Genomic DNA, 15,213 nt, shown 5'->3' with positions numbered 1-15,213 from the left:
TTTGTCCAGTCAGATCCCCTCTCTGCAATCTTCAAGGATTATCATCAACTATGAATTCCAAAGTGACACCTGCTAGAGACAGTCCAGCTAATTATTTGCAAGCTTCTCTGCTTCTGCTGAAGTTTTGGCAACTGGCCCATAAAGAATGACTCTGAGCTGTGTTTCCACAATAAAGTGCCTCTAGGAATGACACAAACTGTTTTCCCCAGCCAATGCAAAAGGCATTTGCCTCCCTATCACCACAAAAACAATATTAAGCAGCTGCTCAGCACTCTTCCTAAAGGCACTTCTGTCACTGATCAGAAGAATTTAATAATGTCTAGATTTAATCCCACAGAATGGAGCTGGGCTCTCAGCAGAGACAGGGTGTACAGAGATTGGGTTTGAAGTTCAAGTTTTTTCAATGGCAAAGGAGCAGCTGGAGGTATTTTGCCTTGAAGTATTTAGTGAGGGCCAAATGAACAAACTGGACAGGGCTCTGGCAAATTATACTTTAGAGTTTATTTTTCATTTCATGCTGGAATCACTCTCCCAAGGAACCTGGTAGGTAAAGAGTTCTCTACCCACCCTTTTATTCTTTTTCTTTTTTTTTTTTTTTTTAAATTTGGAAAATGCTCTTTTGAGAAATGCAATGAAAAGGGCTAATTTGGCTGGAAGGACAAGCAGTCTATCTGATAGCCAGGAAGTTAAGCAAAAGCATCTTTGTTGGTACACAGTATCAGCTCCTATAAAGTTGGGCAGGGGAACGTAGGTCTAGAGTGTCAATGAACTTCCCAGTAGACAGACTCTGGGCTGCATATGAGCAGCCTCACTACTCCAGGCTTTGTGGTCCTTACACAGAGGCAAAGACTCTCTGAAGGTCAGTGCGCCCAGTATTGGCCCATACTCCTAAGTTGGGTGCCTCCAGTGGCTGGGATTTAGATGGTGATAACCTTCCATTTCTCTGCTCTTCCACCTCACCCTTCTCTGTTCATCTATGGAGAGGTCACCTTTATACCAAGATGGCAATCTTGACTCTATTCTTCATTATGTGTTTTTTTTGGCTAGTGGTGAAGGGTGCTTGGTGAGGTGTGCAGAAGTGGTCACAGTGAATGAAGCATTTGTAGAGGTTTGCATGAAGTCCTATCTCAGTAATACCAGATGTTTATCCTCTGAAACATATATTCTCCTTGTTCCCATTTTATTATTTTTCCCTGTAACTCTAGAGGAAAGATCAAGTTAAAGATCACAAAGCCTGCATAGAAAAGAGGTAAAAAAGTAAGTCCCAAATGTCCAATTGGAGGGGGCAGGCTGTAGAGGAACACTTAGTATTTAGATTAAAGGAAAAAAAAAATCACAATTGCTGAACACTTGATCAAGATTCTCTTCACCACACCCTATACCCAGAGCACCCTCTCTCCAGACTTCATCTCATAATGAGGCTGTCTATGCCCTCCTCACTACTTCCACAGTAGTTGAAGTACTTCTCAGCCTGTGCTTGTTGGCAAATAACACAGCTCCTGCACATGCTAATCACTCCCAGCATTTGCCATCACATCCCAGGTTAGCCCTCCTCACTCCAGCTTTTCCAGCAACCTCGTCACAGTCTTCTACCTACAGTCACCTTCCAGCAAGATGCAGCTTACATCCTGCACATACAAGAAGCACCTGCCAAGTTTAGTGGGACATCACAGGTAGTATGCTGTGAAGGTAACACTGAAGAAACAACTCTCTTTACTTAAATGAATACATGAATACACATTCCGGTTAGCTTCTATTTCTGAGTTTATTTTAATAACAAAACAGTTGGCAAAATAGTCATTTTCAGCCAAAAAAAGTGTTTGCTTCCTTTCACCCCTTATGCTGTAATAAATCTCCAGCTGGAAGCAACCCCAAACCTCAGCCAATCCAGTACAACATTTCATACCCTTCTTCCCTGCAACTGAAGCTTGTTGGCCAGACAACTTTCCTTTTGGCTCAGAAAAAGGCACCCCACAGAGGTTGCCCACACCCCCCACAGGCTACTTTAATGGAAAGGAGATTGGTGCTGGGGAAGAGCAAGGCACAAAACCCCTCTGGTGGTACCACCAGAGAAAGATGCATTTTAATCCTCCCCAAAACCGCAGATCAATTCTAACAGCCACGATTTTACACATTTTCCTTGTTTTGAGGATCTTAAAGCCTATCCTTGGTACCTTGCCTTGACAGCAGTGGCCTGGCAAAGCTGGCAAAGTGCCAGAATCCAATCAGCCCTTGCACCAGAGATACTAAGAACCAGGTTCACTTGCCCTTAACGTTCTTCATTAACAAACTTAATTATTCTTGGAAGACTGAACCTCCCCATCACAAAGAAATAAGCAAGACTGTGGGCGTGGTTGGCAAAAGCCTTTTTTTTTTTTCTCTTTTGTCTCTGAAATGAAAAAGTACTTCTGCATACTTTTTGTCTGGACAATTCTGGGCCAGAAGTTCAGCTTACAGAAGCCAGTATAACTCTTCAGCATTCATTGTAGCTCAGACACCCCCCCACCAGCTATTAAATGGAAGTGCTATAAAGGAGGAGTGATCAGGATAACACCTCTTTTCAGTAATGAGGGATTACAAATGAGGAATCTATACTTGTATTTTTTCCTTCTGGTCTCAGCCATGTAAACGCAGGGAGATTTATCAGAGACCACTGAGCTTTTGCAACAGTCTCCCCCCTCAACCCTCACCCTATATAAGCCTGCGTTCAAGCCCATCTGCAAATGATGGGCTCTGAAAATTCCTCAGCTCCCCCTAACAAATAATAAATACAGTTTTCAAAGTTCTCTGAGCAGTAGGTGGCAGTGCTAGGACTGAAACCTGAAAGGGAGAAGCTGGATGCAAATTTCATTCTCAGAAAGGACTGCTAGGATTATAATTGCTATAAAATATCCCATACGTGCAGGTTGCCCTAATAACCACATATTGATTATAAATTGTTTCCATAATTGCATTTTTAATGCATGGAGCTTCTAAAAGGGATGTTGCGTGGCCGCAAGCAAACAGGCAGGCTGGTAGCAATTACATTTTGATTTGTGTATCACAACATACACCTTATAGTTAAGCTTTTTTGGAGTGTGGCTGATTGTTTATCTGGCTTACAGAGTAATGATGAAGTTTCCCATTGTGGGAAGCATTTGATATATAGCCTGAAAAATATCCTTGCTGTTATTTAACAGGATTAGGCAGAGTTCTTTTCTAGGTCTAATGTCTATTAAATATTGTTATAAAAATGTGGTCACACATCATTTGAGTCATGAACATGCATAATACTCAGATGGACTGAAATTGCTAAGTGAATGTACTTCATTTCTTGGAGAAAATCTGTGGGAATGTACAAGTCCCATGATCACTGCCAGCAGAAAATGAGATGACCAACTGGACTCCTTCCCAACTTTATCTTCCATTCAGGTGATTCATCATCCCTCATGCCTTAGATCTAGAATCATAGAATCATTAAGGCTGGAAAAGATCACCAAGATTACCAACTACCAGCCCATCCTCACCATGCCCACTAACCACGTCCCTCAGTGCCACATCTCCACTTTCCTGAACACCTCCGGGGACAGGGACTGCACGACCTCCCTGGACAGCCTGTGCCACTGCATCACCACTCTTTCTCAAGAAATTCTTCATAATGCCCAACCTGACCCTCCCCTGGTGCAGCTTAAGGCTGTTACCTCTTGTTAGTGGCTCAGGCCTAAGCCTATGGGGAGGCATTTTCATCAATACAGGCAATTTGGGGGCAATCCCTTCCATACCCATTGTCCTTGCTGATAGACTCTGCATCCCACAAGAATATCTACTGCCTCAGTACAGCCTGAAGCAGAGAGCAAAGAGCTGGATTCAGAGATTTCACATCACAAATGCCCAGACCTGAGGACCCCAAAGGTGAATTTCTACACTTCTATGGCTGACCACAGCTGTTGTTAAGGAAATCACTCTGGCATGTCTCACTTTAAGGATGCTCTTCCATTCTTTTGATTTCTGTGGGATTTGGGGCTTTGGGGCAGTCAACCAAGACCTCTATTTGCACATAAAAACCTCAAGCCCATAGAGGAACATACATCTGCTTTGACAAAACTTTTGTCAAAGCAGGAGAAAGTACAACTGGCTTTTCCTGTGGCACAGTTTTCTATATGAATATCAGGTTGTGCAAATTCTTGGTAAACAAACATTTGCTTAGAAGGATGGTTGGAATAAAAAACAAATTGAAAAAGCTGAGTATTTTCTTACATGAAAAAAAACTGTGCAGAAACATCTCTTCCACAGCACATCTCTGCCTGCATTCACAGCTGCAACTGACATGTGAAAGCAAGAAGTACCATTTAGAGCAAGCATTTCCAAAATACGATATGCTCTTATAAAACTTAAGAATTTCACACTTGAACAAAAGAATTAAAAGCAGTGCCTCACAGAAGCAGCACATCCCAGCAGCTCTTCAGGTGCTACTCGCAGAGATCACTGGACAAGAAAATGAGAAGAGCTGTGACAGGGATTCATCCTGTGTGGATCAAGGTTTTAGATGGGTATCCCATACTCACATCTTCACTGAAAGTACAGCTCTCAGTTCTGGGGCTGCAGGTCTCATACCTACACCAATATTGTGACACCACTTCTGCTGCTCAAGGAAGCTAGGCATCCAAAACAAACCTTATTTTTCCAGTCTGTGACCTCCTGGAATTGGAAAAAAGGCATTTTTTTGATCCCAGACCTGCTCAGAATAATAATTCTGCAGATATCATTCTGAGTAACTGCTTCTGTTGCCATGCCAGTGCATTATTAAAAATACCTACAGAAATTACTTCTGAAAGTAACTTATCATTTCCCCCTTTTTTCTCCTCCATCTCTTTTCACTTTGTTTTGGTTAAAAGGCAACAGTAGGAAGCCAGAGGTGGGAGGAAAGACATTTTTGTGACAAGACTGCAGAATATGCAGCAGCTCAGAGAAAAACACTTCTTGCCACTCGTTTCTACTCAATAATGCATTTAAAAAATATATATAAACAAATACACAGACACTGCCAGAATAATTCACCTTTGTTGTCATTGTTGTTTTTAAGTAATAAAAATTGTCCCAGAGTTTCATCTGAGAATCAGTTTGTGCTCTGACAGCACCTCATTTCCTGTGATCTTAAAAACCAACATGTAAGCACTCTGCCCTCCAATGGCATTCTTCGGGTTCTGAATTCCTCCCCCTTAAAGTAATAAAGAAACCAAAACATTAAAGGGGCTGAGTATCACAGACAGGGCAGCTGTTGTTGTTGTTGTCTGTAAATAACAAAGCATTACTTAAAGACTTTAATGTAGACTAATCACTTCATTCAGCCTTCTACTCTCCTACTCTTCTGACAGTCCCATCATTTTAGTGGTATTTTAGGCAGAAAGCTTCACTAAATGGTGCTTATTTAGTTCAGAGTGGATAAACTAAAACTACTTCTGGATCAACAGTTGGGGTTGTTATGTGTGGAAATTGAACCACATGTTCTGTGGCCATTTATCAGACTAAAACCCAACTCAGGACCAGTTTAGTTCAAGCTGAGGTTCTCTTGACAAATGACTCCAGGTTACTCTCAGTGCTTCAGAAGGCCTTTCGGAAACATAACCCTACCCTAATGCCTGGATCCAGGGCCCCCAGGCATGAAAAGGACCAATTTCAGCGGGGTTTGGATTAGCAGTCTGAAGAAAGTTGAATTTTTTAAACCAAATTTTCAGCACTCGGCAGCTCCTACTGCAACTTGATAGAGGCCTCTGGAGAGCCCAGCTGGCTCAGTCATTTGTAAGTCGTGACACTGAAGTGGCTTTTAAAACATGAATTTGGAAGTCTATGTGTGTATTTATATCTCTATGTAAACATACACTAAATACTAGACACAACTCTAAGGTTTGCAGTGTTTTAAATTCAAGGTGTCCATTTCATGGTGCTTTGGACACAAGAAAATGAGACTCGGCCACTTTTCACTCTTAGTTACGGTGGGGCAATTTCTGATTTACAGGAGGGAAGCAAAGTGCTGATTTGTCACCAAGGCTGGTATTTTCCTTACTGTCCCTAGCATGATCTTGCAGAGCAATGGGAAGAAGGGAGTGAACTACTGAACATTTGGAGAAACAAATGTAGCTATGGACTTCCAAGGTGATGGCACATATTGTGATCTCATCTCCACTTCTGATGATCCTTTCAGGTACCCCCCTTCTCACCAGTCACTGACACTCAGTGACTTCAACACACTTGCAGCATAGCTGGGGAGCCTAGCAATGAGGAACCAGATGTTTCTGTAGGCATGAGACTGATGGCTGTGAAATCTCTCAGTCTACCTGTCTAATTTCACAGGAACAACAGGAAAGCTTACATATTGCACTCTTGGCATGAATGCTAGGAAACTCAGACCAAAAGAGACATTATTCAACATTGCTCCATCCTTAAGGCTCATCTCTTCCCGCCCCCCCCCCCCCCCCCACCCTCTGAATGTTAACTATTCAAAAGGAACCAAGATGCATGACCAGGATATAACTCCTTGAAACAGACGTGCAAACACATTCTAGCAGTGCTAAGTACCTCTTCTTAGAGAGGCTCTTTTAGGTCCCTACTTGAACAGTTACAACAGTGAAGGGAGGTAAGGTTAAGGACAGCAGAGAGCAGCCAGGCCACAGACCTGCTTCTGGAAAATCAAGTTCTGAGACACACTCAAAGGTGCAAACCTCACTTGCACTGATCTTGAACACAAACCCTTTCTGTCTTATTTGCACAAGCACTGAGAAGTGCTCATTTGAGCACTATATATATATATATGTATTTGTACATAACAGCAGTTTAAGAGCCTCACCACCATATTCACATAAGACTGAATATTCAGTTTGGCAAAAGATGAATAAGAAAATATTGAGCCCTTGGCTTATCGGTCTGCCTTGTTTCCTCCAATCCCTGCATCCATAGCCCATAACAGGACAGTGCACCTCCCTGCGTCCATCACCTGCCAGCTCTCACAGCTCCTGCCCAGCCCACCTCATGATCCTGACACTAGCCTCCCCTTCACTACAGTGGCCTCTTGTGTCACTTGTCAACTAATTAGACCTTGCAGTCACATTACCAGAATGTACAGGCTGAAAACAATTACAGTTTTAAAACAAAAGAGATACCAGATGTTGACTGCATCTTATCCAAAGGAATTTTATGGCAGTTTCAGCGCAACACCAACAGAAGATCCTCTGTGAGTCTCCAAGCTGAGAGATTTCATTAGCTCCTCAATAATCCTACATTTTTCTCATTTTTCCCCCAAACCGTGCATCAGATCTCAAAGGAGCAGAATCACCACCCACGCCACATAACAGCATTTCCTGACAAACAGGACAATATGAAAAGTGTTGGTGTGCCCACAGTCCTCAGCATCAGCACATAAGCAAAGGGCACTGATGAAGTTTAGGACTGGCAAAGCACCGCATTTCTATGAATTGTGCCTACATACCCCAATTTCTCTTGGATCTTACCTATGCAGTTTTCAGTATTTCATAGGCCATGGGTTACCACAAATACTACTTTTTCAATGATCCTGCAGACACAGTCTTTGCTACTAAAGGAGAGGAAACATAGCTGCTGGGGTTTGGGATGGTACATTTGCTGCTTTGTATGCTGGGCTCTATTTCCAAAGAGAGGAAAAAAAAGAGATGATCCTGTGGAAATGTCTTCCTGGAATGCACTGTACTACCCATGTCAATTGGGATCTACACTGTGAAAAAGTCAGGGCTGCGCCCACCCCTTGCCAGGGCCACACCATGCATGGAGAACAATTGGCCTCAAAAGCAACTTTTGTCTTGGCTAACAGGCACGTTGGAAGACTCAGGCAGTACCCAGTTGTCTCCTGCAAAAGCCTAGGTGTGGCTGGGGGGCTGGCTTTCAGCACCTCATTTCACTTAGAAGATTTTGAAACGCTGCAGGCTTACCTCCTTTCCTTCTGAAGAGGGGGACAGCAGGAGAGCATCTCCCAGCATCCAAATTGCCTAGCAGAGGAAACACAAAGCAATACTTCTTTTCTTAGTTCCTGGCTCTATACATTCCCTTCTCATTTTTTTCCTGCAGTGGCCTAGCCCTGGACTCATTTACTACAGCTTAAAAGATTGTCAGAACATCACAGTTCTTACAACCATCTCTCTTCAGCTCTCAACACAATCTCTTCAGCTGATAGTCAGGGTGAGCAGAATTTCAGTTGCTGGTAAATGAACACCCACTCCCTTGGGGCAACTGAGATGCTTAAGGAGACCTCATACATATCTTCTGTTACTGAAAAATAGAGAGACTCCAACTTATGGGATGGGAGAGCAATGGGCAGGGGTCCAGCAGGTTAGCTGCAGTAGCTACTGCTCATCAGGTGAGCCTCACTATGAGTAGTTAATGAAGGGAAAGCAAAGAACTGAAAACTGAGAGCTAAATCCCACTCTCAGCTCAACTCTCCAGCTGCCAGTTTTCCTGCTCTTTTCTCATCGCAGGTCTGCCTGGGAGGTTATCTCATGTCCTCAAATGAGCTCAGGTCCCATTGCATGGACTCCAGCCCTGGTGAGGGCCACCATGCTGCAAGCCCACTCACACTGTTAGATGTATTTTTGAAGTCCATAAAAAGCCCAAGGACCATCCATTCCCCTCACACCACAGCCCCCGAGGTGGCACGTGGGCTGATGGAGTTGAGCTGTTTAAAGAGGACAGGGATGGGCAGTCAGTGCTTCTGTCAGGGGCGCTTTCAGAGGGCACTTGAGGAGTCAGGACCTGAAGCTCACAGCTGTGATGGGGCTGTGGGATGCTGTAAGGTCTTACACCTCACTCACCTGCAGAAGCAGGCAAGCTGAAAGCTTCACTCTTCAGGGTAGAGCAAGAAAACTCACAGTAAAATTGACAGCAATAGTAATTTCAGTGGAATGGTGTATTATCAGCAGTGTTATTGCATCCACTGCCTTTATTAGGGTGTGTGCACAGTATGTAATAATGTAATTAGATTTCACAATGTGTAATAATGACTTTCATGCAACGCAGCAATTGCACGTTAGGGAAGGGAATTGGTTCCCATTATGGAGACAGAACAAACCTTGTGCTATCAGGTGTGTAGTATCAGCCCATCTGTCAGCCACAGGCCCGGGCTGTGATGAGGACAGCCTGAAGGAGGGATTTCGCCCTCTGCAGCTCCAGTGGTGCCTGACTGACTCCTGCCCTACAGCACTGCCACAGCTCTCAGCAGACCCCAAGGGATGCTGGTCACAGCACCAACTGAGAGCTAACGGTGACCACAAACACATCACGATGCCAGGATGTCATTTCAGTGCCCCTCCAACAGGGCTCCTTTCAAAGGCCACTCGTCCTGCCACCACTGCTAATGGGCGCAAGCTGGCCCATTTATTTGCTGCTGCACTTTCCACAGCAAATCACAGCTTTACTACAAAGGTACAGAATATGAGAGCCACAATTTCATCAGCAAGATTTTTGCTTGTGAACCCATTAGTATTTTCCCTGAGCAGCTCCTCCGCCCCCTCCCCCTCCCTCAATCTTGCTAGGCCAGAGAATTGCTCTTTCACAGGTCTGCTCTTTTTGTTATTCCCATGGCTTTGGTGAAATATATATGAGATGACTCAGAGCTTGAACTCCGGCTCCATGTTCCTAATACAAAGCTTCCATGTGTCTGGGGACCTCAGACAAGTGTTTAATTTTAGATGAGACGTACCAGTGACATCACGCTTTTGATTCCAGCACTGGGTGCGTGCACCAAGCACATGGGGCAGTGGCTCAGCCTCACCTCGTGTAAAAAGCTGCTTGGTATTCAGCGCAGGCAGAGCTACGGGCAGCACTGGTGCAGACCACCAGGAGCACAACACAGCACTTAACCCTGTGCAGACACGGTGACATGCACTGGAGGATAAAGGAGCTCAGAAGGAAAACAAATGTTTCCAGGGCCATTTGACACAGCTGCTGCCGATCCTGGACACAAAGCTCTAATCAGAGCACATCAGCAGGTAGTTTATCTACCTTTACCCCACACCTCACCATGAAGGTGAGGATTTATACCCCTCACATGCTGAGGGTGTTGGATTGAGCCTCATCAGTGGTGACTGCAGCACTCCACAGCTGCAGACATCAGCAAGTGCACCCAATCTGAAGGGAGCACACCGCAGCTTCAGTTTTAGCTTTTCAGCTAAAGAAAGAGACATGCCTCCTTTTGATTTTGAAACATGACTAACTAAAAGCTCAGATGCATGGAGAGAAGCTTGCAAAAAATACAGGCTCCTGCAGCACCACCTTTCAGATAAGACCATTTCAGTGACATTACACTGACAAATTTGCAGCCTTTCCTACAATTATATCTCTCTCTGCACAGCAGGCATTATCCAGAAAGAACCAGGAGATACATTAGCATAGATAAACAGAGCATAAGGCAAGAAGTCTGAGCATAATGGCTCAGACATGAGGCAAACTGCAGAACTAGCACATCAGCAGAGGGGTGACTTACCGAGGGGTCCAGCAGGCTCCTCCTCCCTTAAAAGCTGCAGTCACCTGAAGCACCATCCCACAGGATAGTCTGTGGCTCAGCCAGGAGTGGCACATCTGGTGCCAGCACCATCAGCTCCATTCCTTGGGTCTGCACAGAGCATCAGCACACCCTGGGCTTGTCCCCAACCTGCTGCTACTACAGGGTAAGGACAGAGCTACCAGCAAGATAGAGGTGGTGAAAGCAGCTTTCAGTAAACACTTCTACCAGGTGCCAAAACCCATCTTTATACAGAAGAATCCTAGGGTATGCTGGGATTTTTTTTTTTTTTTTTTTTTTTTTTTTTTTTTTTAATGCCACTGCCAGGTGCATCTCCTAATTGCCTTCAGTTGATGACTAACAAACCAGCTGCAAAACCTCTCACAGCTGCAGTGCTATTGGTACGCTCCACAGCCCCAGGGACAAATCAGCCCCCGGTGCAAATGAAGATACCAGTGGGTTTCATATCCATTCTAAAGCATAAAAGTCACAAAATCAGTTAATTTCCTACTCCCGATGCTAAAAAGCCAAGAGCTGCCTTCCGTACTTACAACTCATGAAGTAGCCCTGATGTTTCAGTTAGTACTGATGGGTTTTGATCAGTTTTGCATCACTCATGCTTACAGGTTGTCCAAGAATAGTAATTAAAAACTTAGTTTTATGCTCCCAAAAGTTGTCTACTAGTCCTTGGTGAAGTGAGTTTCCGGGGGCTTAGCTGTTCCTGCTGCGTTTGCCCACTGCTGTAATTTCCAGGCACTTAGATCCCCTCTGGTTTGCAGACTGCAGAGCGTGGGGAGGCAGAGGGGTCCCATCATTGCGGGAGCATAAACTGTGCTTCTTATAAGTGGCATCTGCTGAGTTGAATGCTGCCAAATATAATGTATTGAAGCTCCTTGTCCATCACCTTTCTGGTATAATGGGTTAGGGAGTCCGTGGGCTAACCATGTACTGGACAATGAAGCAGTGCCTTTAAATACACCCAAGCCTCCCCCTCTTAATTTCCCCACATATTGCCACCTGCTGCATTACCTGAGGTTAACTGGGATTCTCAGTTCTGGAATTGGGGTTTGCTCACAGGGGAAACATGCAGCGAATGCCTCATGCCCCAAAGACGGCCAAACTGGCAGTGGGGCACCACAGCAATCATAGAAGGTTGGAAAAGACTGCTAAGACCATCCAGTCCAACCCCAGCCCATCCCCTCCATGCCCGCTGACCACGTCCCTCAGTGCCACATCTCCACAGTTCCTGAACACCACCAGGGATGGTGACTGCACCACCTCCCTGGGCAGCCTGTGCCACTGCATTATTGCTTTGAGAAGAATTTCTTCCTAATATCCAACCTGAATATCCTCCAGCACAACTTAAGGCCATTCCCTCTTGTCCTGTCAGTGTCTCTAAGCCGTGGTGCATGATGGTGACTTTGGCACACTGCCACTCAGATCTCCTGTATGAGGGTCAAATGGGTTTTCTGCAACGTATCGCAGTCTCTAATTGCAATTACCAGAAAGCAAATACAAGAGAGCTTCTTGATTGCCGGTAAACAAAGGCACTTTGGAAATCTTGGATTTTCACTATAGATGGAAGTCTATAAACTTAAAAATAGACACCATGTTATCATTTACAATTTCCATTTGCTAACAAATTCTGCTAAACAAAATCAGTGGCTAAGTAAACATTTATACATAAATAAAACAGTGAAGATCTCTTCAGTTATTGAGATGCTGCCGGCTCAGTCTCTTGAAAATAGCACAGCAATGAATTCTGTTGTTGCAGTGCATGTCAATCCTACCTTGCCTCAATGTCTTTGCCACTCATCCACTTGCATGAACCCATCAGCTCATTTTGGTCACATTGGCAATACAGAAACGTCACTAAAATCAGTGACTGAAAGAGGTTCCAGGTTAACCCCTCTTGGTGCTCTCCATCCAACAGCGATGCAGAGCTGCAGCACAAGCAGCTCGGATGAGGCATTTTAATAGTAAATGCAGGGGCAGGCCTGTAATGAGCCGGCATGGATGGTGAAACCTGGTGTATTATTCATTTTAGACGGTACCCAATTCTTTTTCATAATGTACATTTTATTAATGCTCTCCGTGATAGCTTTTCATACTGTTTCATCAACAGGAGTACAGTAATTACAATGTATTAAGATTCATTCCATGCCTGAGGAGTAAGGAAGTCCACTGAAGATACGCAAAGCGAGTGAAACGTAAATCACTGTTGACTTGGGGCTGGCTTGAACCAAACCTCTGCCAGGGGAGCAGCATGACTTGGGGGTGCTAATGGGATGCACTGGCTTTGCCAATTAAATCTCGGATCCCTCCAGCTGTGGCTGGTTGCATTATTCCATGTCATGGTGGTTCATGTCTGCAGCTGCCAACCTGCGTGCCATCAGGGTGGAGGGGCTGGATGGGATTTGTCATTTTTGTTAGGACTTGGGCTGGGCTCTGAGCTGTCACCACCAGTGACAAAGTGTCAAAGTGCACCCATTGCCACTGCTGGCTGTAAAATAACTCCTCTAGACATCACACCAAAAGCTTTGGGTGCAGGAGGACAGAGTTATCTGTGGAGAAAAACTCATAGGGAGGGCTCCGATGAGGAAAAAAAAGCAACCCAGCTGCTTTCCAGTGATTTCCTGGGGGAAAAAAAAAAAAAAAAAACCCTGAAAAAAAAAACCCAGGGCATTTCTGCTTTCAATCACAGCTGCCTTTCACCCTATGCAGCATCCCACATCTCCCCAGGCCAGGATTCAACACTAAACTTTTGGGCTGTAGAAAGCATAGACTCATCTCCTTGGGCCGAAATCTTTCATAACTCCTGGGAGGTTTTTTTCTTTTCTTCTTAATTTACTGGCTCATTTCCAGAACCTTTCTGGCACAAAGCAGGGGAGTATTCATTTTTTTTCCTGATCTACATAGAATCGTAGAATCATAGAATCATTAAGGTTGGAAAAGACCTCTAAGATCACCAATTCCAACCTCAAGTCCATCCCCAGCATGCCCATTGACCACATCCCTCAGTGCCACATCTCCATATCTCCTGAACACCTCCAGGGATGGTGATTCCACCACCTCCCTGGGCAGCCTGTGCCAACATCTCATCACTCTTTCTGAGAAGAAATCTTTCCTACTTTTCTCCCTGGGAAAAAAAACAACAAAAAAGAAAAGGTGACAGCCTTTTATGTCTAGAGGAAGTTATTCTGGGTCATTTTTTCAGAAATCTCCTTTTTTTTTTTTTTCAGTCTGGTATGTATTTTCCATCTGCTGCATGAATCCATGCAGTCGGACTCAGAGTAAAAAAGGAAGAAGAAGCCTTTGAGTTGTGCGGGGTGAAGGTGAAACCTCATGGCTCCTCCACTGTTGCCATACTCTTCAAAAACCTGTGCTGAAGCACAACCCTGTTTGTTGCGTGGCATCGCAGCACTGAGCCAAAGAGTTGGCCCAGTGCCATTCAGGATCTGGTGTGTTTTTTTCCTTTTTTCTGTTTTCTTAATTAATGTTAAAAGACTCAGGGGAACCACACCAACACGGTTTGTATCCCTCATGATGATGTTGCCCATCCCACCCACACCTGCACCAAGGTACCCAAGCCCTCAGTGGGTATAGCTCCGTGGGGAGAACACAGGCCAGAAAGTCCTTTCTGTTGGTAGGAGTAAAGGAGAAACTCCTACTAAGTCCTCTGCCCTCCATCCTCTGGCTGTCCCCCATGCTGCCGCAGTGCGGCTGGGCTGCAGGACCCTTGCCAGGCTCTGCGTCCATTTATCCCCAGCTGAGCTGAGGGATAATTGTGATCCGCAAGAAACTAAGGCTTATTTTTACAAAAAATATCTCTATTTACACATGACAATAAAATCCAAGCGACATTTCCCAGAAGCCTTTGCTAGGTACGTGTGCTGGTCAATCCCTATTTACAAGTGATGGCAATTCACCTTCTGGCACCAGGGTCATTTCTTTGTATATTTTTTCCTTCCTTCCTTGACCCCTGTATTGATAGCAGGGACCTGGTTGCAGCAGATCAGGGTCCGGGAAGTGAGGCAAGCACGCTCATGTCTGTGTTTTCCAGTCAAGAAGCCAACATTAGGAGCAGACAGAACTACAAAAGAATTTCTTTTTGCCAGTTCTGCTCATCTTAAAAAAAGCAGCAAACCAGACAAGCAAGAAGGTGTGGTCCTCAGTGCAGCAGAAAGCCTGGCCAGGCTGGTTTCTCCGTGAGGGTGAAAGGGTTTGCTGAGGATTCTCTCGAGGCTGGTGGCTGGGCCTCTCCTGTTGGGCCATCCCGTGGCAGGATGGGTAAACCGCGGCAGTGAGGAGCGGGGGCAGTGTGGTGCAGATGTTAGATGACGCTGTCTTCCATGGTGACCCTCCTGAAGACCGGCTCCTGCTTGGGCGTCCGGCCGCTCTCTGTGGAGAACAAGGGCAGAGAGGTAAAGCCCAGAGCAACACCTCAGAACCAGCCTGGTGGCAAACCATGTGAAAACCTCTGTGATCACAGTATCATACAATAGTTTGGGTTGGAAGGGACCACAAAGATCACCTGGTTCCAGCCTCCCTGTCATGAGCTGGTTGCATCCCCACCAGATCAGGCTGCCCAGGGCCCCATCCAACCTGGCCCGGAGTGCCTCCAAGCATGGGGCATTCATGGCCTCTCTGGGCAGCTGTGCCAGTGCTTCACTGCCCTCTCAGTGAAAAATGCATGCTCCTTTTAGACACGT

At 45.2% G+C, this 15,213-nt stretch overlaps 1 protein-coding gene across 4 annotated transcripts in view; it reads right to left on the bottom strand.

The window, feature by feature from the left end:
- Positions 1-12,562: 12,562 nt before the first annotated feature.
- The window catches only part of ADGRL3 (adhesion G protein-coupled receptor L3), a 493,084-nt gene continuing 490,433 nt past the window's right edge, over positions 12,563-15,213 (bottom strand). For all 4 annotated transcript variants that reach the window (XM_015276460.4, XM_015276462.4, XM_025149811.3 and 1 more), the window contains one exon: positions 12,563-14,902. In XM_015276460.4, coding sequence (XP_015131946.2) covers positions 14,835-14,902 — 68 coding nt within the window. In that variant the 3' untranslated portion in view covers positions 12,563-14,834. The remainder of the gene's footprint in view (positions 14,903-15,213) is intronic.

Source organism: Gallus gallus, chromosome 4 (assembly GCF_016699485.2).
Source record: "Gallus gallus isolate bGalGal1 chromosome 4, bGalGal1.mat.broiler.GRCg7b, whole genome shotgun sequence".
Taxonomy (NCBI): Eukaryota; Metazoa; Chordata; class Aves; order Galliformes; family Phasianidae; genus Gallus; species Gallus gallus.
This window is presented reverse-complemented; position numbering and strand designations above follow the sequence as displayed.